General features: G+C 37.1%; 1 protein-coding gene across 27 annotated transcripts in view; it reads left to right on the plus strand.

Moving 5' to 3' along the window:
- Window positions 1-27236, plus strand: part of GTDC1 (glycosyltransferase like domain containing 1) — a 502335-nt gene that overhangs the window by 95065 nt on the left and 380034 nt on the right. For 22 of the 27 annotated variants that reach the window (XM_069577660.1, XM_069577661.1, XM_069577646.1 and 19 more), the window contains one exon: window positions 22519-22722. The exons of 2 other annotated variants lie outside the window; for them this stretch is intronic. Coding sequence is in view for 22 of the 25 variants with exons in the window: in XM_069577646.1 (XP_069433747.1) it covers window positions 22544-22722 (179 nt within the window). In the remaining 3 variants the exon portion in view is untranslated. Of the gene's footprint in view, window positions 1-17005; window positions 17072-22518; window positions 22723-27236 lie in introns of all 27 variants that reach the window. 3 more of the 27 variants (XM_069577656.1, XM_069577665.1, XM_069577658.1) reach the window with 1 other exon arrangement.

Genomic DNA, 27236 nt, shown 5'->3' on the forward strand with positions numbered 1-27236 from the left:
TCTTTTTAACTCCATGCATGGATCATTGTTTAAACAAGGATATGTTCAGTTTTTGAAGAAATAAGCAATTTGAGTTTATTAAAAAGGCAAATAAGTCATTTGATAATTTACATTATTGATGTTGGTTTATAGAAAGGAGTTATTAGATCCTTGGAGGCCTTGTGGCTAAGAGCCCACTAAATCAGATTTTATACTAGATGGCATTTTGGGTATATTCTTTAATTCTTAAGAGTGATAGTGTCATATTTTTCCAGTACACATGCAAATGGTTACATACAATAGTAAAACATGTCCAAAAGAAACCCTACGAAGTCATCTTTATATCTGCTTGCTTTGCTCTAAACTATCTTAGAAGAAAGCAGGCTACCTCTTTTTTTCCCCCAAGATCTACAGAAGAAATAGCTCAGAGTATATCTTGGTAGCATGAATCAGTGCCTCAGAATTCTTCCTCTGTCTAACCCAAATCCTTTTTGTTGTCCTTTCACTCTGTTTCTTTTACTTTGACCTCAGAGGACAAAGCAAACAACTATCCACTCATCTCCCACACAACATCCCCTAGATAGCACTGTTTTAATAAATTCCTCCCTCTTTATTCACGAAGGCAGGGTTGTTGTTACCTTAATTATTAAAACAGCCTGTGCATGGATAGGACTTATCTCAGGGTAGGGAATGGATTCAAGTATCTGGAACTCAAATTTTCTATCTGAGCAGTTTATAGTCACTGAAAAGAAAGGAAGCCCGTTTAACATTCAGAAGCAGTCCTGGGAGAGAATGCCTACATAATCACAATTTAGGCAAAGATCATTTTCTAGATTTGGATTTGAAATTTGGGTATCCATAGTCTTTAGGTCCTTCAGATGCTGTTTTGGTCATACTGCAGGAAGTAATAATTTATAGGCCAACACTTTGAACTTAAAAATACTCCTTGTACACTCATGGCTGATTCACATGAATGTATGGCAGAAACCACCACAATATTGTAAAGTAATTAGCCTCCAGTTAAAATAAATACTCTTTTTAAAAGTTCAGCCCTTTCTCAATATTTTCACCTTCATATTCTCAGCAATTAATAGAGTTTCTGGGTTAAAGTAGGCACTTAGTAAGTACTTGTTAAATGAATTGTTTGAGTATTCCTTGGTAATGCTTCCTAATATAGGTCGCTTTACACTTTTCATTTCCCCATTCTTCTTTAATTTTATGCTGCCCAGTAACCACTTATGGTTTATTTTTTGTTGTCTTTATGTTCTCATTCGATGATATTTACAATAATTTAGAGCTTATTTGAATAACTGGGCAACTCACTTTATGATACTGCTGTAATTTTCGATTCAGGAATACCTTTTTTCCCCTTCACCTTTTGTGAAGGCTTCTTATAGTCTTTTGATGAGAATTTGAAACACATTTATTGAAATGTCTTGTGTGCAAAGTACTTTGCTGGGATTTGCATAGATATAAACATGGATTGTACACAAACTCTGTTGCCACAGAAACAAAATCTGGTTGGGAAGACACACACGTACATGCTATAGTGTGAGTAAGATTGTCCTAACTGCTGTTATTAGGGTGCAAGTGAAGTTGGTGTTACTACAAAGGAAGGAGTGATTACTTCTGATGGGGTGAATTTGCTCAGGTACTCGGTTGTGTCCATCACTTTGTGACCCTATGGATTTTTTTGTAGCCTTCCAGGGTCTTCTGTCCATGGGATTTTCCCAGCAAGAATATGGGTAAGCAATTAACTTAAACCTTCGTGGATGAGATGGGGTTTCAATGGAGTCTTGAGCTATATTTATGTAGGAATTTGACAGGTACTGAAGGTGAAAGGATTCCCCAAAGAAGAAACAGCGCTAGTTGTGCATGATGGTGGCAATGTATATGGAATGTTTGAAAAATGGCAAGGGAGTCTGTTGCATTTGAAGTAACAGTGTCTGTGACAGTGATAGGAACTGAGGCTAGAAAGGAACTCAGTGGTAAAGAATCCGCCTGGCAATGTAGGAGACACAGGAGACGCGGCTTGGATCCCTAGGTCGGGAAGATCCTCTAGAGTAGGAAATGGCAACTCACTCCAGGATTCTTGCCTGGAAAATTCTACGGACAGAGGAGCTTGGCGGGCTACAGTCCGTGAGGTTACAGAGAGTAGGATATGACTTAGCGACTGAGCGTGCACGCACGCACACACTTGTTTCTTGTTAAGTATTTTCTTTCTCAGGTAGAAACAGTCATTGGTTTTTGAGTAGACGATGGACACTAAAATACCCGTAAGTTTCAGAGGAAGAAGAAAGAAGACAGGTTAAATGTAGTTGAGTTTGAAGATGATGAACAAGGCTAAGGGCAGAAGGAACTGGGAGGGGAGGGCCTGATACCAGAGGCCTGGGATGAGTCAGCTAAAAGACTTACAGGTTGTTGATTTGTTCAGAGTTGTTCAGCATTGTCCTGGCTCCCAATGTGGCTACTTTCCAATTTTGAGCCTTCTTTCCACTTATGTCATTTTGGAAGACTGTGAAACAGTCTTCCTTGTATCTGGGAAACTAAGTATTTTAGTCTGAATTCTTGAAGAAAGCAAAAAGAGAAAAGAACAGTTGCTGAATGAACCAAGAGTATCTACACATTTCTTCAGCTCTTCTTTGTTACTGGGATCTTGACCCACTGTACTTTCTGGCCCCTTGGTTCATCTTCTTGAAGTAGTACTTGGTATTGGTCCCTCTTTGAGACCCAGTTCAAATGGTTTATAACATTTTTCAGTCTGTATTGTAATTAATATTTGGGTCATTTTAATATCACCAAACACTTAGCATAATTTTTAGAATGTTATTCAGTAAATGCTTATTGTTGTCACACAGACCTTCCTGCTGTCTTCACATGGTGAGTATATTCCACCTCAGGCTCTAACTCTGCCTGCTGCTTGGAAGACTTCCCATCCACATCTTCAGAGCCCCTTCTCTCTCTTCTTCTGGTTTCTGTTTAGATGTCATCTCACTGTCAGTGAAATGTCCTCTGACAGCTCCATATAAAGTCCTACCCTTCCCCAGCTCCTGTCCTCAGCACCTTATTCTCTATTACCTTGTGTAATTTTTCTTTATAGTACTTGTTACCATCTGATTTACATTTACTTCGTGATTGTCTTTTTATTCCAATTAAAAAGAAGCTTCTTACAATAATAGGAACATTTGTTTTGTTGCCCAGTTTATCCCCAGATACTCAGAACAGCAATGGGCATGTGGTAGGCACAATGGATATTTGCTGAATGAATGGTAAAAAAACAAACAAACAAAACTAGACTGTAAAGGAAAATAAACATTCATCTGAAGGTTTGTTTATTGGTTTGTGCAAGCAGTGATTTTGTTACAAATTTTATGATATCAAATCATTAACATTGCTCTCAGAAAAATAAAAGCAGGTTCTATTTTCTATAGGTTGTGCCTGTGAAATCTAATTATGGATTAGTATTTGTTTTAAAAATATTTGAATGCCAAGCATATCCGGTTAGAAAACACTTTTATTATCCATGCCAGCTTAATTTTTAAGGCAGTGAATTTTTAAGGCTGTCATTTCAGCAAGTAACTTATTTTCATTTGTGAAAATGGAATATTTTGAATATTCTAATTGATTTTTGAGGATAGATTTACAAGAAAATAATCCTTGTGTCTGTACCTTGTACATTTGCCTTTAAAAGAGAAGGAAACTAGAAATAATCATGGAAATTATTTGGTCAGAAAGGTGTGAGCTTGTGTTTGACTTTGGATAACGTCTGGAAGAAAATCACTCAATCCCAAAGTGAAAGGCCAACCTTGGGATACTAAAAACTTTAAAAAGATCTGATTTAAAAAAAAGTTGCATATGCATATTTAAAGTTTGCAAAGCTATTTCGACTTTTTATCGTGAGCTCAGGCTTCTCTTTTACTGTATTTTACTGTAAGTTCACGTGGGCATTTTTCCAGAAACCTGAAGTTTGTAATTTGGCAGTAAAAAAGTTGGGTATCAAATCAATATTATTATATGGCTTTCAGTGTCCTAAGAATTCCCTTTTGGAAACCCATAAAAACTCATTTTTTCTCACCATAAACTTTATCTGTCACTTTTCTATAAGGTCAGAGTATTAATGTTGGAGGTGATCTGCTCTGGGACAGAGAGTCAACAAAGTGGTAATAAAGTTAAAAAATGCCACATGGCACTTTCCTGGGATTAAGATTTATTTTTCATATAAAGTTCATGCTCATTTTAAAATATGGAAAATTATATATTGATAAGTATTACCTTAGTATCTGAAGGAAAAGACACTAAGTATTTCCTTAGTGCCTCTCTAAAAAATAGATGGAATGATAAACTTGCCTCCAATTTTTCATTTAGATGTTTCATATTTTGATTAGTGTTTTTATCTTTTCTGGAGACTAATTTTTAATTACTTATATTCTTTTAGTGGTAGATTGTTTTTTTTCTAGATTTGGAGGTTAAGTTTTTCAGTATGGTCTTGTGCTTTGATTATTTATGTCCAACTTTTTGTGACCCCAGGGACTGGAGCCTACTAGTCTCCTCTGTCCATGAGAATTCTCCAGGCAAGAATACTGGAGTAGGTTGCCATACCCTCTTCAGGGGATCTTTCCAAACCAGGGATCAAACCCAGGTCTCCTGAATTGTAGGCAGATTCTTTATCAGCTGAGCTACAAGGGAGGCCTAAAGTGTTTCAGTATAGATAATTTCAAAAGTTAAATACTATGAAATGGTTATATTAGAAAACAATCCCAGGAATAATACAGTTATTTCTTCTTACTTGAAAATGAAACATGGCATTTCAATTGTAAAAAGTACTAGAACTTGGAAGCTTTATTTAAAAATATTTATTTACTAAGTCTAAGTTCACTGCAGATGGTGACTGCAGCCATGAAATTAAAACACACTTATTCCTTGGAAGAAAAGTTATGACCAACCTAGATAGTATATTTAAAAGCAGAGACATTACTTTGCCAACAAAGGTCTGTCTAGTCAAGGCTGTGGTTTTTCCAGTAGTCATGTATGGATGTGAGAGTTGGACTGTGAAGAAGGCTGAGCGCTGAAGAATTGATGCTTTTGAACTGTGGTGTTGGAGAAGACTCTTGAGAGTCCCTTGGACTGCAAGGAGATCCAACCAGTCCATTCTGAAGGAGATCAGCCCTGGGATTTCTTTGGAGGGAATGATGCTGAAGCTGAAACTCCAGTATTTTGGCCACCTCATGCGAAGAGTTGTCTCATTGGAAAAGACTCAGATGCTGGGAGGGATTGGGGGCAGGAGGAGAAGGGGACGACAGAGGATGAGATGGCTGGATGGCATCACTGAATCGATGGACAGTCTAAGTGAACTCTGGGAGTTGGTGATGGACAGGGAAGCCTGGCATGCTGCGATTCATGGGGTCTCAAAGAGTCAGACACCACGGAGCGACTGAACTGATCTGAACTTAAGTTGCCATTGAGTTCAGTTCAGTTGCTCAGTCATATCCGACTCTTTGTGATCCCATGGACTGCAGCACGCCAGGCCTCCCTGTCCATCACCAACTCTCACAGTTTACTCAAACTCATGTCCATTGAGTCGGTGATGCCATCCAACTATCTCTTCCTCTGTCATCCCCTTCTCCTCCCGCCTTCAATCTTTCCCAGCATCAGGGTCTTTTCCAGTGAGTCAGTTCTTCACATGAGTTGGCCAAAGTATTGGAGTTTCAGCTTTACCATCAGTCCTTCCAATGAGTATTCAGGACTGATTACCTTAGGATGGACTGGCTGGATCTCCTTGCAGTCCAAGGGACACTCAAAGAGTCTTCTCGAACACCACACTTCAAAAGCATTAGTTCTTTGGCGCTCAGCTTTCTTTCGAGTCCAACTCTCGCATCCATACATGACTACTGGAAAAATCATAGCCTTGGGTCGATGGACCTTTGTTGGCAAGGTAATGTCTCTGTTTTTAATATACTGTCTAGGTTGGTCATAACTTTTCTTCCAAGGAGTAAGCGTCTTTTAATTTCATGGCTGCAGTCACCATCTGCAGTGATTTTGGAGCCCAAGAAAATAAAGTCTGTCACTGTTTCCACTGTTTCCCCATCTATTTGCCAAGAAGTGATGGGACCAGATGCCATGATCTTAGTTTTCTGAATGTTGAGTTTTAAGCCAGCTTTTTCACTGTCCTCTTTCACTTTCATCAAGAGGCTCCTTAATTCTTCTTCACTTTCTGCCATAAGGATGGTGTCATCTGCATGTATGAGGTTATTGATATTTCTCCCGGCAATCTTGATTCCAACTTGTGCTTCATCCAGTCCAGGATTTCTCATGATGTACTCTTCATATAAGTTAAATAAGCAGGGTGACAATGTACAGCCTTGACGTATTCCTTTCCCTATTTGGAACCAGTCTGTCGTCCCATGTCCAGTTCTAACTGTTGCTTCCTGACCTACATACAGATTTCTCAAGAGACAGGCCATTGAATTAATGTTTATATTTATTTATGTTTAAAATAACAGTTTTATTGAGATAAAATTCACATGTCATAAAATTCAACTGTATCAAGTTTTCAATCAAATTAATATTTATTGAGTATCCATTCTCCTATTGCCTGTATCTAAATATAGGAAATATCTGAGTGGTTATGAGAGGGGACAGTCTTTTAAGATAGTGTCTCTTCTAGTTGGATAGCCAATCAGTCTTTTTCTTTTTTTAAACATGTGTAACACATATGGATGATTATGCAGTACATTTTTTCTGCTTTCTTAGTACAGACACTTTGGAAATTGTGTGAAACTAGAAGTTCTTTTCAGTTTTATTCACCTTAATTGAATATTTCCTCTCATTGCAAGACCCATACCTAATTATTTAAGGCTCAAATTAATTTTGACATTTTTCTTGAACTTGATTTAAAACTTTGAGTTCATGCTATACCTACCCATATTCCTATTCAAAACCAGAAGTACCAAAATAGTATTTTAGTTCCTCACACACTATCAAAATATACCTCTAGTTTTCCTATATATAGTACATAAAGATCTTGATCTGTTTACAATATTTAATAATTCAAGTACATTTTAAATTAATTATTGTATTTCAAGCATTAGACAAGCAGTATTTCCAAAATCAAATTATAATGTTTGTGACTAACCCTAAATCCATTAGTTTAACCCTTGATGATAGTTTTTAATAAGTTTCTTTATAGAAAAAGTAGTTAAAATAATTTGAAGACCACTTGCAATCTCCTGGAGGGGAGTAACTCTTCAGAAATTGGTAAGAAGTATGTCATTTCAAACAATTTGGCCTCCTTCTCTCAAGTTAAGAAAAATTCATAGTTTCTTTTAGTTGCAAGTTGAAACAAATTCAATGAGGATAACTTGAAGAATAAAATGAAGCACAAAGAGGAAAACAAAATCACTCATAATTCTACCATAAATGATTATTTATGCCTACATGTATTCACGTATGCATCTTCATGCTCATCTACATCATTTCATCATATATTTTTGTATATTCATTTCATACAGTCATAAAATAGTTGAGACGTTTTCCCATGCCAATAAGCGTTTTTCTTCTTCTTTTTTTTAATCACACCACAGAGCGTAATCTTAATTCCCTGACCAGGGATCGAACCTGCGCACCTGCGATGGAAGTGTGGGGTCTTAACCACTGGACTGCCAAGAATTGGCAGTAAACAGTTTTTGTTATGATTTTTGATCATTGATCATTTGATCATCAGAGATCCCCCCTCTTTTTTTTTTTTGATATTTTGATTGCTTTCAATTTTGGGCAAAGACTTTAATGAAAAGATTCTTGACAAGTTGCAGAGTTAATTCTTATAAGAAGTTTTGAATTAAAAGATATGCATGGTTTTAAAGTCTTTTGTATTATGTTCTAATGTGAAAGGACATTTTAATTCTTCCAAGCAAATTTAGCATTATGCATTAGTAGAGTAGGCACCAGCCTTCAGTACTTGAGAAGTGCCCTTTTAATTCACAAACTATCCTGATCTACAGTTGACCCTTGAACAACTCAAATTTGACCTGCGTTGGTCTGCATATACTGAGATATTTTTCAGTAGTAAATACTACAGTCCTCTGGGTCTGTGGTTGGTTGAATTTATACATTGAGAGGAACCTGTTATGAATTATACATGGATTAATTCCCTCTTCCTCTTGTTGTTCATGGGTTAACTGTACTTTGCAGATGGCTGAAATTTCATCATCACCTGTTGCTCCTTTGTCATATACAGGTCCTCCCGAGAGAGGTAACACATTGTGCCCCGCAGACATTTACTCTAAACAATTTGAAGTAATTTATCTGATATTTTAAATTTAGTTCTTGCAAGTAAAGTTTAGAAACAAAGCAGGAAAAAGGGACATTGAACAAGAGGGATAATAAGCAGAAACAAGGTATTCTTTATGTCATTCAGTTCTACTAAGATCAATTGAAGAACTGTTATATGAAATATGTAATAATATATACCTAGTTCTAGGAATTTAAGTTATAATCTCTCTCTACAGTAGTTCAGGCTGTTTGTTGACTTTGAATGCTAATTAATCTAGTAGAGAGACTTACAGTCCCAGATAAGGTAGGCATATATGCTGGATAGGGATGCAAGGGAGAATTAATTAAGTCTCAGGCTACCTTACTCTATTTGGATGCACTGTTTACAAACCATTAAATTACTTAAGAGATGGTGAGGTTACAGAATATGGCTTTGAGTAGTTTGCAAAGAATACTGTGTACTGTAAGGTCCGCCTCATTAGACAAAATATTTGTATCATTGGAATGTCTCCTTGAAAAACCATTTGATAAAGAGATAATAGTGACAAACAAGGCCAGTAGATAGATAAAAGTCATAGTGCTTGCTCCAATCAGGGAACTTTGAGCTATTGCTTCTTATCTTCTTTAGTGGAAACTTTTGTGTCAGATGATATGAGCCAGCCTGTGCAAAACTATGGAGAATAGCAGACCTTCTAGAAATTATCCATCCTTGTCTGCATAATGCCTTTACTTTACTCAACAGACTCATTCCTAAATACCTTCATGATATTAAAATCCCAGTCTATTATTATCAGACTGACTCTTTTTCTTATAATAGTGAGTAGCTAATGATATGCCCCTTGTAATATTTAAAAATAGTGATACAGCTCTCATTACCACATCTATTAGCCCCAGATTTACTCAGCCCTGGTCTAAACTGGGTTTCTGGACTTTTAAAAATTTATCAGTAACAATCTCTAAACTCTATCTAGAGATGACTTCATAAGTCACCAATAAATGTCTTAGACTGTTGGCAAATCAGAAGCTGCTTAAGAAATATATGACAGCTAGAAAACAACCTACTTCAATAAACAAATAGAAGAAAACACACTTTTAACTAATGCTATTTCTAATAAATTTCTGTATTCATGTGGAACTTTGGAGATGAGAGAAGTGTTACTAAATATTTTAATTGATACATCTTTATGATTTTGTTGATTTGGATTTTAAAGGACAGATTCTAATCTTGCCTTTCCCTCATATTTCCTAATACCATTAAAAAAAAGTGTGTTACTGCAGGGTACTTTCATTGATACAAAATGAATATTAAAATATTAAAGGTATCCTCTATGGAAATTTCTCTTTTGTCTCTGAACTGTTTGCCTGTTATTCTTTTGCCCCTGGATTTTGTATTTCTGTTAAGTTGATTTCCCTCACTGATAAACAGATTGGATTGTGAGATTATGTCCTTTTTGTTTTTCAGTGGAAGTGAGTAAATCCAGAACATTATGCTTGGTGACATTTATTTCAACTCATCAGGGGAATGCCACCCATGTTTGCTTGGGTTGTAGTACTTCAAGTAGGACATTGAGAATGTATTTGTATTAGAGTAACCTTGCTATTTCAGTTTCAGAATTAACTGAAAATGTGATATGTGCCTCCTACTAGGAGAGGGAATGTCTCAACAATTTTTGGCTTAGTAATACAGAGTAAATTCTTAGAAAATGTTAGAGTGAGACACACTAGCACTGGTGTAGTTAAGAACTAGTCATTTTATTTTAAATTTCTATGGTGTGTATATTTATAATTACCTTGCACAGACCAGGTCTGAGTTAAAATTTGGCATAGAAGTCAATGTAGGGTAGCAAGATAATGACTCTATATAATAAAAAATGTCAGTCTAATGGTTAACCAGTTGAATCTTTCAGGTTCAGTCTTTCAGGATTGAAAGATTAATCTTTCAGGTTAACCTGAATCTTTCAGGGCTTGATTGTCCTTGGGTTAAATATTCTTATAGAGTCCAGTCAGGTCAGAGAAGGTAGAGTTGCCCATGATGTGAAACATGGCTTCTAAACACCTCACCAGGACTATTGGCAGAACTGTTTTCCTTAGAATGTGTATCATTTTGAATATGCTAAAATGCTGCCTCTTATATTTAGATGATGATAGAATGTGTGCATTAAGTTATGTTTGTGAGAGTAAATAGTAATTAGTGGTAGTAAAGGGTGAATATTTGCGACCTTGAATGAATTAGGAAGAAATTATCAGTGCCACTTCTACAGGGTTTTATTGTTTATTGACTCAACCGCATTTGTTGAACAACTTCTGTTTGCAATTTGCTGAGCCTCTAGTGGTAAGCAAGTAGACCTGTTCAGTATCCTCATGGAGTTTAATATCCAGGGGAGGAAATGGGTCCATAATCACTCACGTAAATATGGTCTACAGGGAATAAGCACTGAGAAGTACTACAGATTGTTTTATCGAGGGCACTTGGACTTTGTTTAATGGTGACTGTAGCAAACTATGAAATAATTTCTTACATAGCCCTATGCCTGACCTCTCCCCTCCCACTTCACACTCCATTCTTGTTACATGAATTTGGATTTTGTCCTTCATCCATCTTGTTATCCTATCAAAAAGTTGCCAGTCTAGAGCTGGTGGGTGATGGATAAAGGTTGTGAGGTGAAGGGAGAGGACTGATTATGCTGGGCTCAGGAAGAAATCACAGGAATTTGAGATCTGTGACCCTAACTATTTGATGTTCAGTTCTGTGGGACTTATATCACCAATGTCCTAGATTTACAGACTAACTAATGGGAGTTATCATTAAATATGTTTGTTGTTGTTTAGTCACTAAGTCGTGTCTGACTGTTTTGCAGCCCCATGACTATAGCCTACCAGGCTCCTCATGGGATTTTCCCAGGCAAGAATACTGGAGTGAGTTGCCATTTCCTCCTCCAGAATATCTTTGTGACCTAAGGATCGAACCTGTGTCTCCTGCAATTGGCAGGCAGATTCTTTACTGAGCCCCTGAGAGAGCCCTGATATTAACCATAGTATACAGTAAATGCATTTATCATCGTATAGTGACATTTACATCCCATGAACATACACATTTATATTGCAGTATATTATTGACATAATAATAATATATTGTTATTTAATGCAAAAACTACCAAGATTAGGAAATGGAGGCATCTTTTACTTAGGTCATATCATATGCCTGGAGTGAAGCACCATGGGAAAATATGTGAATATGGGGTTAGAAGCTCTGAGTTTAAACCCTTGCTCTATCACATTAAAATTTTTTTTGTAATTAAACATTAAAATTTTTAATTTTTAAATTCTATTTTATTATTATTTTTTATTGGACTATAGTTGCTTTACAATGTTATGTTATTGTGTGCTGTAGAGCAAAGTGAATCAGCTCTATATATACATGTATCCCCTCTTTTTTGGATTTCCTTTCCATTTAGGTCACCACAGAGCACTGAGTAGAGGTCCTTGTGCTCTACAGTAGGTTCTCATTAGTCATCTGTTTTATAGACAGTAGTGTGTATGTGTCAATCCCAGTATTCTAAGCCTTCCTACTCCCGCTTCCGCCCTTAGTGTCCCTATGTTTGCTCTCTGCATCTGTGTCTCTGTTTCTGCCTTCTGAACAAGTTTATCTGTACCATTTTCCTGGATTCCACATGTATGTGATATTTGTTTTTTCTGTCACTTATTCTTTGATTCCAATAGTCTCTAGTTCTTCTGCTGTAAAAGAGAAGTGGTGGAATAGTGGCACCAGTCTTCCTTCCACCTATGATTTTGCAATTCACCGTGGCTTCTGCACATAGGTATCCATATCTGAATGGGTCATGTAGCCCCATTTTCTCCCACTGAGCTGATTTGCTGCCTGTTTCAGGAAGGTGGAAGGCTTGGAGAATTGCCATCTTGAGAAAGCAAATGCATTATTCATCTTGTCAAACTTTTATAAAATGCATAATTGTTGGCAGAAAGTATTTTAAAATGCCTTTTTTCTTCCCCATTAAATAAAAGCCTAATTACTAAATGTGGAATGGGATCTCCAGATTGATGATGAGGGAATTGGTTTCTCATCTGACTTCCATGTCTAGTATTAAACTAGGATGACAAGAGATCAAACAGAATAAAAAACTGTAGGTGATTTTCAAAATTCATGGATCTCACAGATATTCTCTTAGGCCTTGAAACTTGCTTTGGCCTAGAATTCAGTTGCTTCTGGTATTTCTCCCTCTTCTTTAATCACAGTTACTTCTGTTGTATTAGTAGGTTAGGATAAACACATATCTACATGAAAATAATTTATTCATTTCAGTAAATTCTGATTTCTGTGAACAGTAAGGAAAAAGAATAAATATGAAATGTGTTCAGATGTACTAGCTATTTGATTTAGTCTAGGCTTCAGGAATAATGGAAATCATTAGTAAGAGGTATGGTGCTGCTTCCTGACACTGATTTGTTCAGGACTGGTGTTAAGGTGAAAGCAGTGTTACTTCTTTAAAGGCAGAATCAACTTCCCATTTCCTCCTAATCTTCAGTTCAGCTTTACAAAGAGCTTAGTGACATTCACTACGTAGCAGATCCTGGGATAGCCCTTTGAGAAAACAATGACATGTTCCCTTATCTTCCAAATTTTTTACAGCCCCATAGGAAGCCGAATGCAGGAATAGAGTGAAAAAGTCTGATGATACCGTACAGAGTAGAAAACAAGTCATGTTTATGAGATGTTCAGGGAAGGACTTCATAGAGCTGGTGATTGATGTACAGAAAGTGTAAGAAAATGTCATCAGGTGAATTTGAAGAAAAGACTGATAGAAAAAAGATAAAGATGTAATGTCACAGAAATATAAAATAGCTGCATGAGTATGAGTGCTTGATATTGCTGCGATGACACTGGGAAGCAGAAGAAGAGGACTGAAGTGGGAGAAGGGGAAGCAAGGCTGTAGTGAAAAGAAAGGAATAGGCCTGAAAAGGAAGGTCGTAACTACCATGTCTAGTGCCTTGGGTTTTGTCCTTAGGTGATGGAGATATGGAAGGTATGTGAACTTGTCACTTCATGACCAGATTTGCATTTTGGATGATTATTTGTGGCTGGATTATGGACAATGGTGTGTTGGGAACCAGATTACGTGGTGGCATGGAGACCCAGTTAAAAGGGTAATGCAATAGTTCAAATGAGTGATGAGATAATTTTCTGGTATAAAATATTCTATTGATTCATAAATTTGCTGCCACATTTTAAAATGTCAGCAAATTGAAAAAAATCTTAGTATTCAGTAGAACTAATTCATTGCTGGTTTTATAGTTTAAAGTTATTCATGAAATTGATAGCAATGAAAAATTGCAAGAAGGTTAGTATTTTGTAAGTAGAATTAAACCAGTATACTCACAAAATTTTTCAAAGTTATAATTTTGCTATATAATGTTGAATATAACTTTAAAAAATATAAGGTAATGAACTTGTAATATATATTCATATACATACATACATATATATATACACACACACATATAGTTGTTAGTGGAAATTATATATGTGTGAAAATAAGTGGATAATAAATCATAATGTTGCTACGGGTAGGTACTTGTTGCATTTGCATTTGATACTGATAGTTATAACCAAGATTTTGTGTTAATCCAAGTCATGGCATAAGTAATGGATATTTTTGAGCAGAAAGTTAAATCCCAAATCTAGAAAGAATGAAAATATTTGTCATGGAAAATTAAATAGCCATATATGCATATAAGATTATAATTTTAAAAGAGCATGTGTTAAAAGATCATTGCAAATCATATATTTGGAACAGCATGCTTGAAAATAGCTTTAGATTGTCTCACAAATGGTGTAGCATATAAATCTTACCAAATTTTGCTTCGGGTGCATAAATCCTCACTTAGTTACCACAACAAGAAACAAAAGTCAGAGTTGATGGAATTAGAATATCTGTAGCCTTGTGGGGGAATAGAATTTTCTGCCACATCTTTTTCAGTATGAATTTAAGGCTTAGAAAAAAAAGGTTGTTATTTAAATACACAGTCGTGTACAAGTTATTATAAATGTTAGGCCGTATGCCCCATGATCAAATAATGAAATAATGATCAGTTTCTGTTGTACATTATTTTCAGTTCAAACTAATGCTCAAGATCGGATTTCATGCCTTACTGTTAGTCAGACTTTTCTTTATTTATGTATAATATTATCAGTGCCTATAATTTTAGGATTGCAAGTTTTTTGCACTGCATTTGATGTCTGATTATTTATCAGTCTTCAGAGATTACATTGAGGCTTTAGAAGTTAGGATATATTTGCTATGAATGACTTTTATGAAATTTAAAAAAATAACTTTTTCATAGGATCCATTTATCCTTGTCTCTTTCCTCCCCCACCCCCAATGTGATAATAGAATGTTCTATAATACTTTGAGGAAACTTTTATTCAATAGCAAAAATATATTTTTACTGCATATTTCCCTTAATAGGTTCTCTTAAGGGAATCATTGATGACATGTTTCAAAGCAGAAATCTTTTCATGCTCTTTATTTTTTATTTTGCTATTTAATGAGATTTCAGGTATATTTTAACAACCGGGGTTTCCCTGATGAATCATTAAAATAAGTGAGTGGGCTGGAAAGTAGCATGAACTTTTTTCTTAGTGCTACCCTATTTTACTCTGCTGGGTTACTGGTTGCTTTTTAAATAGAACCTGGGTGTGTTGTAGTTGGTAGGTGGAGGAGGTTCAGAAGGGAAGAAGGGAAAGGGTCAGTTAGAAAATACCAGGTAAATCTCTGATAATATACTGGGAAATCTGACTCAAATTCTACTTTCCTCAATGTACTCCATTTTGTGTTTAAGCTCTCTCTATTTGCTCTGCCAAGCTCAACTTTCCAAATACTGTGTATAGGCAAATAGAAAATATATTTCCAGCAGTTGATTGAAGTTTAAGGTATTAAGCCATATGTGGATTAGCCTGTGGAATCAATTTCTCATGTGTGTGGGATTAAAACCGTTAAAACCCTCATCACTGAAACCATACCTTCCCACAGCTAATAGTGCTAAGGTGTCTGTGGAATATTTTAATACAACAGGTCCTCTGATTTAAAATTGTTACTTGGTATTTGGTTGGAAAATTATTTGAGTATTATAGGTAACTGCACTGATATCATATATAAGGGCTAGTTATGGGATTCTAATGTGACTTAGGTTTAGTTTTTAAAAATCCACATGAGATATTTATACATAGTACATCTTTTTCGATGTCAGTGGCATATTGCAAATTTCCTTTAGCTATTACTGTTAAAAGCAACAACAACAAAAAGACTCTACCACAGCAGTTGTAACTGCTGGAGGAGGTAGACAGAAATGTAGCTCACCTTGAAAGTGATCATGGCTTAGTGAATAAAGAAATTGGGTCAAGCTTAAAATAAATGCAGGTATGATGACAAAAGTTTTTAATACAAATTTTAAAATATTCACAGCATTGGTTTCAGGCTACTTTTGTTCTTGGTGATTTTATCAATGCATTATTATTTTTAATTGGGATGACTCTAATGGCACCTTTTCATTTTGGTCAAAATATTTATATGAAATACTATCGTAATTTTTCATTTTGTATTCCCTTACATTCTTAATTGTGAATGTAAATTTTTTGAAAGGTAGGTAATTCTCAGATCATTTTGACCTGTGATGATCTTAAATAAAACTTGAAGTGGTTTAAAATTCCTATGTCCAAGCTATCACTTTGACTCATTTTATATTGCTAATTTAATATTTAGCATTTAACCATGTATCATTAAATCATAGTATTGATAATGAATTAAATTTTCATAAAGCTTTAATAGTGTAGCAGATTCTCATTCATCTGGTGTCACTAGGGGATAAAATATGCTGAAGATGAGGTTTTTTTTTTTCCCCCAGAACTGAATGCCTACTTATTTAAGCAGGAAAACTTAAAAGTTGTTAAAAACTTATCTGAGACATTTTTCATGCTCTTTTAGGTATGAACAGATTGTCTATTTACTCATAAAATATCATCATTCTAGTGTCATGTAGAAAGGACATGGGCTTTCTGTTTGGTGTTTATTCTCCAATGTAGGAAGTTTTTTGTTTGTTGGTTTCTTCCTTTTAAAATACCGCACTCCTAATTTTGATATACTTACTCCGTTTAATTGTTTCAGGGCTTATCATCTGTGGTAGTACCTGTACTAATACTTTAATGGATTCATAAATCCATGCACCTCAGTAAGACATTTGGCTACCTGTAGGCTCACCAGCATCTTTTGGCAAATCCCTGATCACAGCCTCCTGCCATGGAGGGAACCCTCTCATCCTCTGGAGCAAGGACTTTCAGTGTTGAGGCCCTGTTACTTCTGCTCCCACTCACTCACTCTCCTGTAGCTGTTGCTATAGGTGCAGAATTGTCTGTATTACTTCCCTGGTGTGCTCATAAGCACCTCTAGTGTCAGGGTGACCATTTGTAGTTTTCTGAGATTATTGCTAAAATGGGTAAATGGTGTACTCCCTTTATCTTTTAGTAAATTCCAGCATAACAGCAAAGATTCTTTTTTAACATGGTGTTTTTTTTTTTTTTAAACTACTGCTCATGTGTTTCCAGCAGTGTTTCTAAAACAAAACAAGCACAGTGAAAGTATTTGAGCTGTTCTTTAATGTGCTATAATGACATTTGGTTTGAATCTTATGTTTAAAAATCAGCTTCCCCTCTTTTGCTTGCACCTAATGGGAATCATCTTTCTGCCAGGTTGTGCTTAAGGAAGACTATAAGGGAAGAACATATTTTCTTCTTGCCGCAAACATTGCAGTAGAAGTAAGTGGGGAACTGCCAGGATATGTCTGTCTCCACAAAACAAGCAGAACAAATTTCCATGAATCAAAGCCACTAAGTATAGTTTTCAGAGATGGTAGGACATAGTTACTTTCCCTCGAAAAATACCCCAAGTGCAGGCACACCCTTTGGCCACTAGAAGAATGTTTCAGTAAACGCTAGGTCAAACCTGTACATTTCACTCTTCTAACTGAGCTATTAAAGGGGTGGAAATCTACTATAACTATAATCTTTTTCCCCTTTTCTATTTTTCAACCTCCCACATGCTTGATGTTCAGTTCTGCTTACTGACTGTCTTGAATCTGCAGCGGCACCTACACGCACTGCCTCCACAGTGGCTGATGGTTTGCAGATAACTCATGATTCAGACCCATAAGAAACATCTGTAACTGCAGGGCATGATACATGCTCTAGATTAATCATGGAAAAGGGCAGCGTAATGAAGAATCAGAATGCTTTTTTTTCCCGAATATTAATGTTGCTTTGAGATTATATGAGTGGAATATTCTCTAGAGTGGTTTATATCACCTTCTATCACTTGGGGAAGTATCTCAGGTCATTTTTATAAGAAACTCTTAGAGACCTTTTAAGCATATACACCTTAGTTTGACTAGGTCAGAGGAAATAAAGCAAGATAGTAGATATATATCATATGATGCAGTAAGCAAATTAATGTTAAACTGCTTGTATTTTTTCTTGAAAATCTTGATATTTTAAAAACTGCCTTTCATTGGTTTCTCTTTTACCTTCTAGAAGTTTCAATCATTTGAAGGGTGACCATTTTGTTAAACTTTGGAGGCTGTTTATTATGTACTGTATACAGCATCATACAGGTGAACCTGAAAAAATTAAGCTGCATAGCTCAGTCTCTGAGCTTACTTCTTCCTCACACAATCTGCAGTACTCTCAAATTCATATTTGAAATACAGGCTGCTGAAGAGGAGTGGTTAACACCCAGTTCAGTTAAGTTCAGTCACTCAGTCATGTCTGACTCTTTGCAGCCCCAGGGACTACAGCACGCCAGGCTTCCCTGTCCATCACCAACTCCTGGAGCTTGCTCAAACTCATTTCCATTGAGTCAGTGATGCAGTCCAACCAGCTCATCCTCTGTTGTCCCCTTCTCCTTCTGCATTCAGTCTTTCCCAGCATCAGGGTCTTTTGCAAGGAGTCAGTTCTTCCTATCAGGTGGCCAAGGTATTGGAGTTGCAGCTTCAGCATCAGTCCTTACAATGAACATTAAGGACTGATTTCCTTTATGATGGGCTGGTTGCATCTTCTTGCAGTCCAAGAGACTCTCAAGAGTCTTCTCCAACACCACACTTAAAAGCATCAATTCTTCGGTGCTCAGCTTTCTTCACAGTCCAACTCTCACATCCATACATGACCACTGGAAAAACCATAGCCTTGACTAGACAGACCTTTGTTGGCAAAGTAATGTCTCTACTTTTTAATGTGCTGTCTAGATTGGTCATAGTTTTCCTTCCAAGGAGCAAGCATCTTTTAACTTCATGGCTGCAGTCACCATCTGCAGTGATTTTGGAGCCCCAAAAAATAGTCTGCCACTCTTTCCATTGTTTCCCCATCTATTGGCCATGAAGTGATGGGACCAGATGCCATGATATTAATTTTTTGAATGTTGAGTTTCAAGTCAGCTTTTTTAAAAAATATTTTTTAAAATTTTACTTTATTTTACAATACTGTATTGGTTTTGCTATACATCAACATGAATCTGCCATGTGTTCCCAATCCTGAACGCCCCTCCCACCTCCCTTCCCATACCATCTCTCTGGGTCATCCCAGTGCACCAGCCCCAAGCATCCTGTATCCTGCATCGAACCTAGACTGGTGATTCGTTTCTTATACGATATTATACATGTTTCAATGCCATTCTCCCAAATCATCCCACCTTCTCCCTCTCCCACAGAGTCCAAAAAACTGTTTCTCCTCTTTCACCCTCATCAAGAGACTCTGGTTCCTCTTTGCTTTCTGCTATAATGGTGGTGTCATCTGCGTCTCTGAGGTTATTGATATTTCTTCTGGCAATCTTGATTCCAGCTTGTGCTTCATCCAGCCCAGCATTTCACATAATGTACTCTGCATATAAGTTAAACAAGCAGGGTGACAATATACAGCCTTGACGTACTCCTTTCCCAATTTGGAACCAGTCCTTTGTTCCATGTCTGGTTCTAACCTTTGCTTCTTGACCTGCATACAGTTTTCTCAGAAGGCAGGTAATGTGATCTGATCTTCTTATCTCTTTAAGAATTTTCCACAGTTTGTTGTGATCCACAAAATCAAAGGTTTTGGTGTAGTCAATAAAGCAGAAGTAGACGTTTTTTTGAAATTCTCTTGCTTTTTGTGTGATCCAACGGATGTTGGCAATTTGATCTCTGGTTCCTCTGCCTTTTCTAAAACCAGCTTGAACATGTAGAATTTCTTAGTTCATGTATTGTTGAAACCTTGCTTGGAGAATTTTTAGGATTACGCTGCCAGCGTGTGACATGAGTGCAATTGGTTGGTAGTTTGAGCACTCTTTGGCATTGCCTTTCTTTGGGATTGGAATGAAAACTGACCTTTTCCAGTCTTGTGGCCACTGCTGAGTTTTCCAAATTTGCTGGCATAGTGAGTACAGCACTTTCACAGAATCATCTTTTAGGATTTGAAATAGCTCAGCTGTAATTCCATCACCTCCACTAGCTTTGTTTGTAGTGATGCTTCCTAAGGCCCACTTGACTTCAGACTCCAGGATGTCTGGCTCTAGGTGAGTAATCACACATCCTGGTTATCTGGGTCATGAAGATCTTGTTTGTATAGTTCTTCTGTGTATTCTTGCCAGCTCCTGTTAATATCTTCTACGTTAGTTAGGTCCATACCATTTCTATCCTTAATTGTGCCCGTCTTTGCATGAAATGTTCCCTTGGTATCTCTAATTTTCCTGAAGAAATCTCTAGTCTTTCCCATTTTATTGTTTTCCTCTTTTTCTTTACATTGATCACATAGGAAGGCTTTCTTATCTCTCCTTGCTATTGTTTGGAACTCTTCATTCAAATGGGTGTATCTTTTCTTTTCTCCTTTGCTTTTTGCTTCTCTGCTTTTCTCAGCTATTTATAAGGCCTCCTCAGACAACCATTTTGCCTTTTTCCATTTCTTTTTCTTGAAAATGGTCTTGATGTTTGTCTCCTGTACAATGTCACGAACCTCTGTCCATAGGTCTTCATGTACTCTATCAAATCTAATCCACTGAAGCTAACATCCACTTCCTTTCAATTGCCTATTCTCCTTTCCTTGGTGAATAGGGAGCTGTGATTGAAAAGAACTGATTTTAAAATGCTGGAGGATTCTATCTTTACTCCTGAAGTTCCCTGGTGGCTCAGATGTAAAGAGTCTGCCTGGATGCAAGAGACCCTGAGTTAGATCCCTGAGTTAGGAAAGTCCCCTGAAGAAGGGATTGGAACCCACTCTAGTATTCTTGGCCTGGAGAATCCCATGGACCAGGGGAGCCTGGTAGGCTATAGTCCATGGAGTCGCAAAGAATTGGACATGACTGAGTAACTAACACACACGCGCGTGTGCGAACACACACACACACCCCCAAGCTGGTTTAGCCTAATATCTGGGGAGGTGGTGGTGGGGTTGGTTGTGGTGCAGAGGCGGGGGGTGGAGTGGGGTGCTGGTTGGGAAGTACCTAATTACTGTTTGTCAGGCACTGTGCTTCAATTTTATCCTTGCAACACATCTCTGAGGTTAGTACTATTATCCTCATTTTAGAGAACGTGAGACTAAGTCCTGCAGTGTTAGGTAACTTGCTCAAGATCATATAGCTAGGATGTGACAGCTTACCTTCGAACCTGTATCATCCTGACCTAAGGATTCATGCCTTTCCCACGTGAGGAACACTGCTTCCTTATTTTGCATATAAGTGAAATACGTTTGTATGTCTTCCCCCAAAATGCTCGTTGGATGATTTAGATATCAAGAAATAAGATTTTTCACTTCAGTTATTTCTTTGAGAACCATTTGAGACTTTCTGCTTTGAAATTCGATTTAAGCAGACATTGCCTTGGCTGAGCAAGGTAAAGCACAGTTTTCTTAGGATCATCATTGAGTTTTTGGGACTAATAATTTTGTGCAGCAGCATTATTATGGAAAGCAATATGCTGCTTAATGAATGGTGTTTACTTAAGTCATAAAAGAGAATTCAAACATGGAATATTTTTTAAACAATGTAGTTGTTATATACTGAGTGATATTTCTAGTTTATTTCTTATACGAAATAGCATGTAATTTGAAATGCATATGTAAGTTTTTATATTCATACATATATTTTTATTTCACTGAGCACATTAGCAAAAGTCGTATTATTAAAGTAAAAAGTTGCTTGACAGCCAATTCTTTGTGATGAAAATTTTACCACATCTTTAGTAGCAGTGTTAATTATCGCTCTTAATGCTTTTGTTGTTTAAAGAAAGATTGTAGAAACTTTGGTGTTCATAAGCATGTAGCTTTACCCTATTTTTTTCCATCTTCCTTTGGGGGTGGGATATTGACAATAGTGAGGAAGTGGCCAAGTGTCTCAAGAAATTGTATCCTAAAGATTTTTAAGACTAGAGAGTTGATATTTGAGTATGAGTGTGTATTCTTCTAAATCTGGATTCATTGGAGGCACTGGTAGCTGATGAATTGATAGATGGATTAACATGAGAGTTCCAGAATCAGAGAATTCCTGAACTGGAATGGGCCATACAAATGCAGGGCTAGTGTGGTGGCATTCTTAGTTAGGACATGAGTTCAGTGACTGTCCAAGTCCAGATAGAACTGTAGGCCAAGGTAGTGCTGAGGTTACTGAGTCAGGGTCACAACCATTCCATCCAGGAAATGAGACATCAAAGTAGGAGGGGATTTTAAACTTCCTGGGATAGGAGAAGAAACTGAGTCATTTGGAAGTAATCTTAGGACATGAAGAAAACAGAAATCAAAAAAATTAGCCATCTTTCTTTCCTCTTATGAACATAAATGGTATACAAATATTGATTCCCAAATACAAATCTCGTGTTACATAGTTTTAAAAAAAGTGGAACAAGGGCTTCCCTGGTTGGGAGTCCAGCTTCTGGTGCAGGTGGCGTGGGTTTGATCCTGTTTTGGGGAACTAAAATCCCACATGCTGCAGGTTACCTGAGCCCACATGCCAGAACGAGGGAGAAGCCTATATACCTCAATGAAAGATCCCACAGGTCACAACTAAGATTTGATGCAGCCAAAAATAAATAAATACTAAAAGAGGGAAGATACCATAAAATAGAATAAACCTGTTTAAAAATGTGTCTGTAAATGATTTTATTTGCTTTCGATGTAATATTTGAACATACTCATTTTAAAGCAGTTATACATACATATATTTATGTTTGAATTTTTTTTTTCTTAATATCTAGAATCTGTGAAGGTTTGAAAGGGCCAATGAGTATTCTCATCATTGAGGCATTCTATGGTGGGTCCCATAAACAGCTGGTGGATCTGCTTCAAGAAGAGTTAGAAGACTCTGTCCTGTATACCCTGCCTGCAAAGAAATGGCACTGGAGAGCAAGGACATCAGCTTTGTACTTCTCTCAGAATATTCCCACCAGTGGGCATTACAGGTAATTAAAGCCCAGGCTGTGTCTCCAGCCTGTTTCAAATGCACCTGTTCTAAGGAGCCTGTGACTCTGTTAGCCTCTGTGAGATTTCCTCCAACTGTGTAATTGGTCAGTATGACTGCAGTAGCTATTCCTGTAGAGACAGCAGAGCAGCCGGGTACGTTGACATTCTGAGGAATGTGGCCTCGTTTAGACCCTACATGCCTCTTCTCATTTGTCTTGTCCTTTTAGCACATGCACGTGTGGGTGTATGATGACATTATTTTGGCCTGAGATGAGAGTTGATCTTGTGCATACTTGTTTTTTTTCACTTCCATAACCTCTCATACCTCTTTGAGTGAGTGTGCTGTTTTAGGGTGTCTGCTCGGTACTAGGAGCCAAGGTTGGAAGATGGATATGACCAAGATGAATATGACTCTTACAGGTTTTTAAAGACTATTCAGTTAGAGATGGATATGCAGATGCTGTGAGAGTATGAAAAGGGGAGAAGTCGATTTCAACTGTGACAAATTGGAGGTCACTTTATGGAGTCGGTCACCTTTGCTTACTCTGGAAGGATGAATAGATTTGGGGACACAGATAGGGGACACAGATCTCAGTTTTGAATTTTGTATCGCTAGGCAGTGGGAACTAGGGGGACCTATTAGAAAGTCTCATGAGACACACTGAAAATCTGAATGGGAACTACTGATTCCATTTTAAGGAAACAAGTAGAATGAAATCCCTCTGGAACATCCCTATTGCCATGTGTCTCTTGATGGTTAAGTAGTAGATGATTATCCTACTGTGGTTTACATATCCGATGTTCTTACCACTCTGGACCCTTCTGTGTAGGGCTACATTGATGTCGGCAGTAGTGAGGAGTGCCAGACTGATAATGAATGGAGTTCGAGACAGGTTGTTAGAGTGAGGGCATATTGCAAGCTGCAATGCCCACCTTGGCTTCAGCAGCCATATCCATCTGCTGCTGCTTGTAGGGTGGAGCAGTGACAAGGGAGAGAGCAGCTTGAGATTTAAATGTAGGTTGCTGTTCTTAGTAGTAATTTGGGGGATTCAGAAAATAGCCCATTTGGTGTATGAAAGCCATGCATCACCTCTGAGAATTCAGATTGTCGGATGAAACAGCAGTGAACACTCAAGCCATGTTGCTTGGAATTTAAAGGTAAAAACTGTTTGGGGGCGTGTTGAGAATTTTGTATTCTTCTAATCTAAAGTGTATTTTTCCTTACATAATTAAATGTTTAATATTGTGGTGTCACCAAATGAGTATTGTAGATTCACTAGTAGTATTAGAAATTTCAATGCATGTATCGATAAAAAATCTTAAGGGCAGTGACAAGCCTATTGCTGTGTTAAGATCTGACTGTTTATAGTTGCTTTCACATCTCATTTAATTGTGTTTTTGCAGCACCATTTCCATTATATTACTTAAGGTCAAGTGATCAGGTTGGCTTTATGGCACATTTTCATTTAACATTACCATTTGATGTAATACATTCATATGTACCAAATGATACGATACATTTGTACAGTGATTTGAACATTGAAATGAACCATTTTTCTATCTGCTATTAGATTTCATTTTGATTATGCAGTATTTCTGGATGGAATTATTGTATCAAAAATATATGTATATGGCTAGCATGCAGACAAACACTTCTGTGTGCATGGCTTTCCCACTGTTTGAGGTCTGAAGCATTTGAGTATGAACATCATATTGGTTTTTGAAGCAGTCTTATTTGGGTGGTAGGTTTTTGGAATATGATAATGTAGAGTTTTACTTTCTGATAGCCATAAGCTCCAGGTCCTATCAGCGGTATCTGTGGTCTTTCAAGCTCAACCATTTAAGCTGCAGTTAATGATACTTATTAACCTAATCAGACTTCACTAAAAAATATACCTCACTAGTCTAACTTACAGTTATATTTGACTAGGGTTAACTTATCTACTGTTTACCAAATCACCTTTTTGAACACTTTTAGAAAAATAGCAGCAGCTTGCAAACTTACACTGAGTTAAAAAAATATGCTCACTCAACTCTAGATTGAAGTGCAAGAATGACATTTTGTTATACCAGATAAATCTGATCTCTCTAGAGACTTTTAAAGATACGAAATCGTCTTGATTTCTGTTTGCTCCCTCTGTTTATACATTTGTCAAATGAAATCACCAAAATTCATAAAGATAAAATGAGTAAGCACCAATATTGCATACTAGGCAAAAACTACTCTTAACTAGTAAGAATGTATCTGATGAGAAAGACCTGGAATGTAGGTACACAGGTTATTTTTTTTTTAACATCTGTACATGTAGTCATTGTTTTTATAAGCTTGTTATGTGGGTAATATTTTATTAGTAAAAAAATAAATTCACCAGCCTAATTAATCAGTTCGATTTTGCTTTATCTTGACGACGAAAGGAATACATCATGATTCACATTTAGAGCTGTTTAATTTTTATTACAGATTACAAAAGCTCCGTGGTTTATTTTTCTCAAGAGTAGTTTGGTAATTATTAGGTTATATTAAAGCTTTGCCTTCTGGAAACTTCACAGAATGCAGAAAAATGTTTCTGAGGATGGGCCTCAATTTCATGTTCTGAAATGTATGAGTCATTTGTCCCAGGATCAAGCAATTTCTACTTTCTTAAAATATACCTAGAGTAGGCATCAAAGATATTTCATTCTTTTTTCCTTCTGCAGCATCTTTACTAAACTGAAAGGATCACTCTTAAAATCGTTTTTTGTTCACTCTCTGATGCTTACCATTATATATAGTTTAATTCCATCTGAGGTATTGTAGCAGATACTGATCATTGCCCACTTAACCACCCTTCTTCCTTGTTGACAGAATCAGTTTTCTTTGGGGTGGCTAAGTACCCAGCACTTGGGAGTGAAGCTTGACAGACCTAAGTCATCGTGATGATCCCGTTCTCTGGCAGATAGTCCAGGCTTTCCTTTGAAGCTAGTGCTGGATTCTGGCAAATTTTGATTTAAGTAGATGACTTTTGGGGTTTCTTCCAACTAAGTATTTTTTTGTTGTTGTTGTTAAATAAAAAGAGAAAGCCATCTCCCCTTCTCTGTGTTTGACTGCGGTTATGATCTCTACAACTGGGAGGTGATAGCTGGAGGACGAAACACCTGGGCTGTCAACAATGTCTGATGAAGGGCTGTGAGGCTGTAGCTCCTTAGTTCTCTGAAAACCCTCTCTGGCTAAAGCATATAGATGTATTTTGTAAAATGAAATATATTTCCTTTTAAGTTCATAGCGAGCACAGTGAGAGAGGAACGGTAGAGGGTTGTGGAAATTAGAGTGATCACCTAGCTTTGAAGCTGTGGTTGCTTAGTTTTCATAAAGGGGACAGGTTAACTGAGTTGTTATATGTTACATTCTTGAAATGTTGGGCAGAGTTAACCTGAATTAGGAAGCTTTCCATATCCTTTTATCAGAACCTCTCCAAGACAAGGGACCAAAGGTAAGGTGACAGACAGTGTTATTGGATGCTATCTTTTGTACCAAGAAAGGAGGTTCTAAGAATGGAACAGTGGAAGAGTGCACTGGAAATGAATGAAGATAGTTGCTTGGCGATCAGTGGAGCAGAGGCTGTTGGTGCCCCACCCACTCCCCTCCTCCTGTCTCCTGCCGCGTGTGCCGTGGTCAGCTTCCTGCCATCGGTCTCATCAGCCCTTTGCCTGCAGAAGCAGCTGTGGGCAGCACGCCCCAAGCAACCCTCCATCGCCCCTCAGATGAAATCATTCTGAAGTGTGAACACTAGAGAAATCATTAAGAAAGATTCCTCCCAAACCCTGTAAGCCAGGAAATAAAAGCATAATTCTAAATAATTCGTGGGTCACAGAAGAAATTATTGTGGATACTAAAAAACAGAACTGAGTCATAGTGAACATACTGCATGTCACAATGTGGGTTGCATCTAAAGTGACAAAGCCACATCATCTTTAATAATTAGATTTATTATTATTATTTTTTAAATTGTGACATTTAGAACTTTCTAAAGCTTATGGCCGACGGAGGGTAGGGCCCCTCTTACTTGAATCTAGGCATAGTACTGGGAAGGAAAAATAAAAAGAACAAAAAATAGTGAAATTGAAAGCACACACACACACACACACACACACACAAGCATATGGGCTTCCCTTGTGGCTCAGTGGTAAATAATTCGCCTGCCAAGCAGGAGATATAGGTTTGACCTCTGGGTTGGGAAGATCCCCTGTATAATGAAATGGCAACCCACTCCAGTGTTCTTGCCTGGGAAATCCCATTGACAGGGGGGCCTGGTGAGATCACAAAAGTGTTGGATATGACTCAATGACTAAGCAACAACAACAAATATATATATATATATATATATATATATGTATGTATATGTATGTATATATATATGTATGTATATATGTATATATATGTATGTATGTATGTATAAAATGAAGATGAAAAATCTTTCCAGGTTCAATGGTTAGGAGTAGAGAAAGGAAAAATCATAATGATAATCAATACCAG

Source organism: Ovis canadensis, chromosome 2 (assembly GCF_042477335.2).
Source record: "Ovis canadensis isolate MfBH-ARS-UI-01 breed Bighorn chromosome 2, ARS-UI_OviCan_v2, whole genome shotgun sequence".
NCBI lineage: Eukaryota > Metazoa > Chordata > Mammalia > Artiodactyla > Bovidae > Ovis > Ovis canadensis.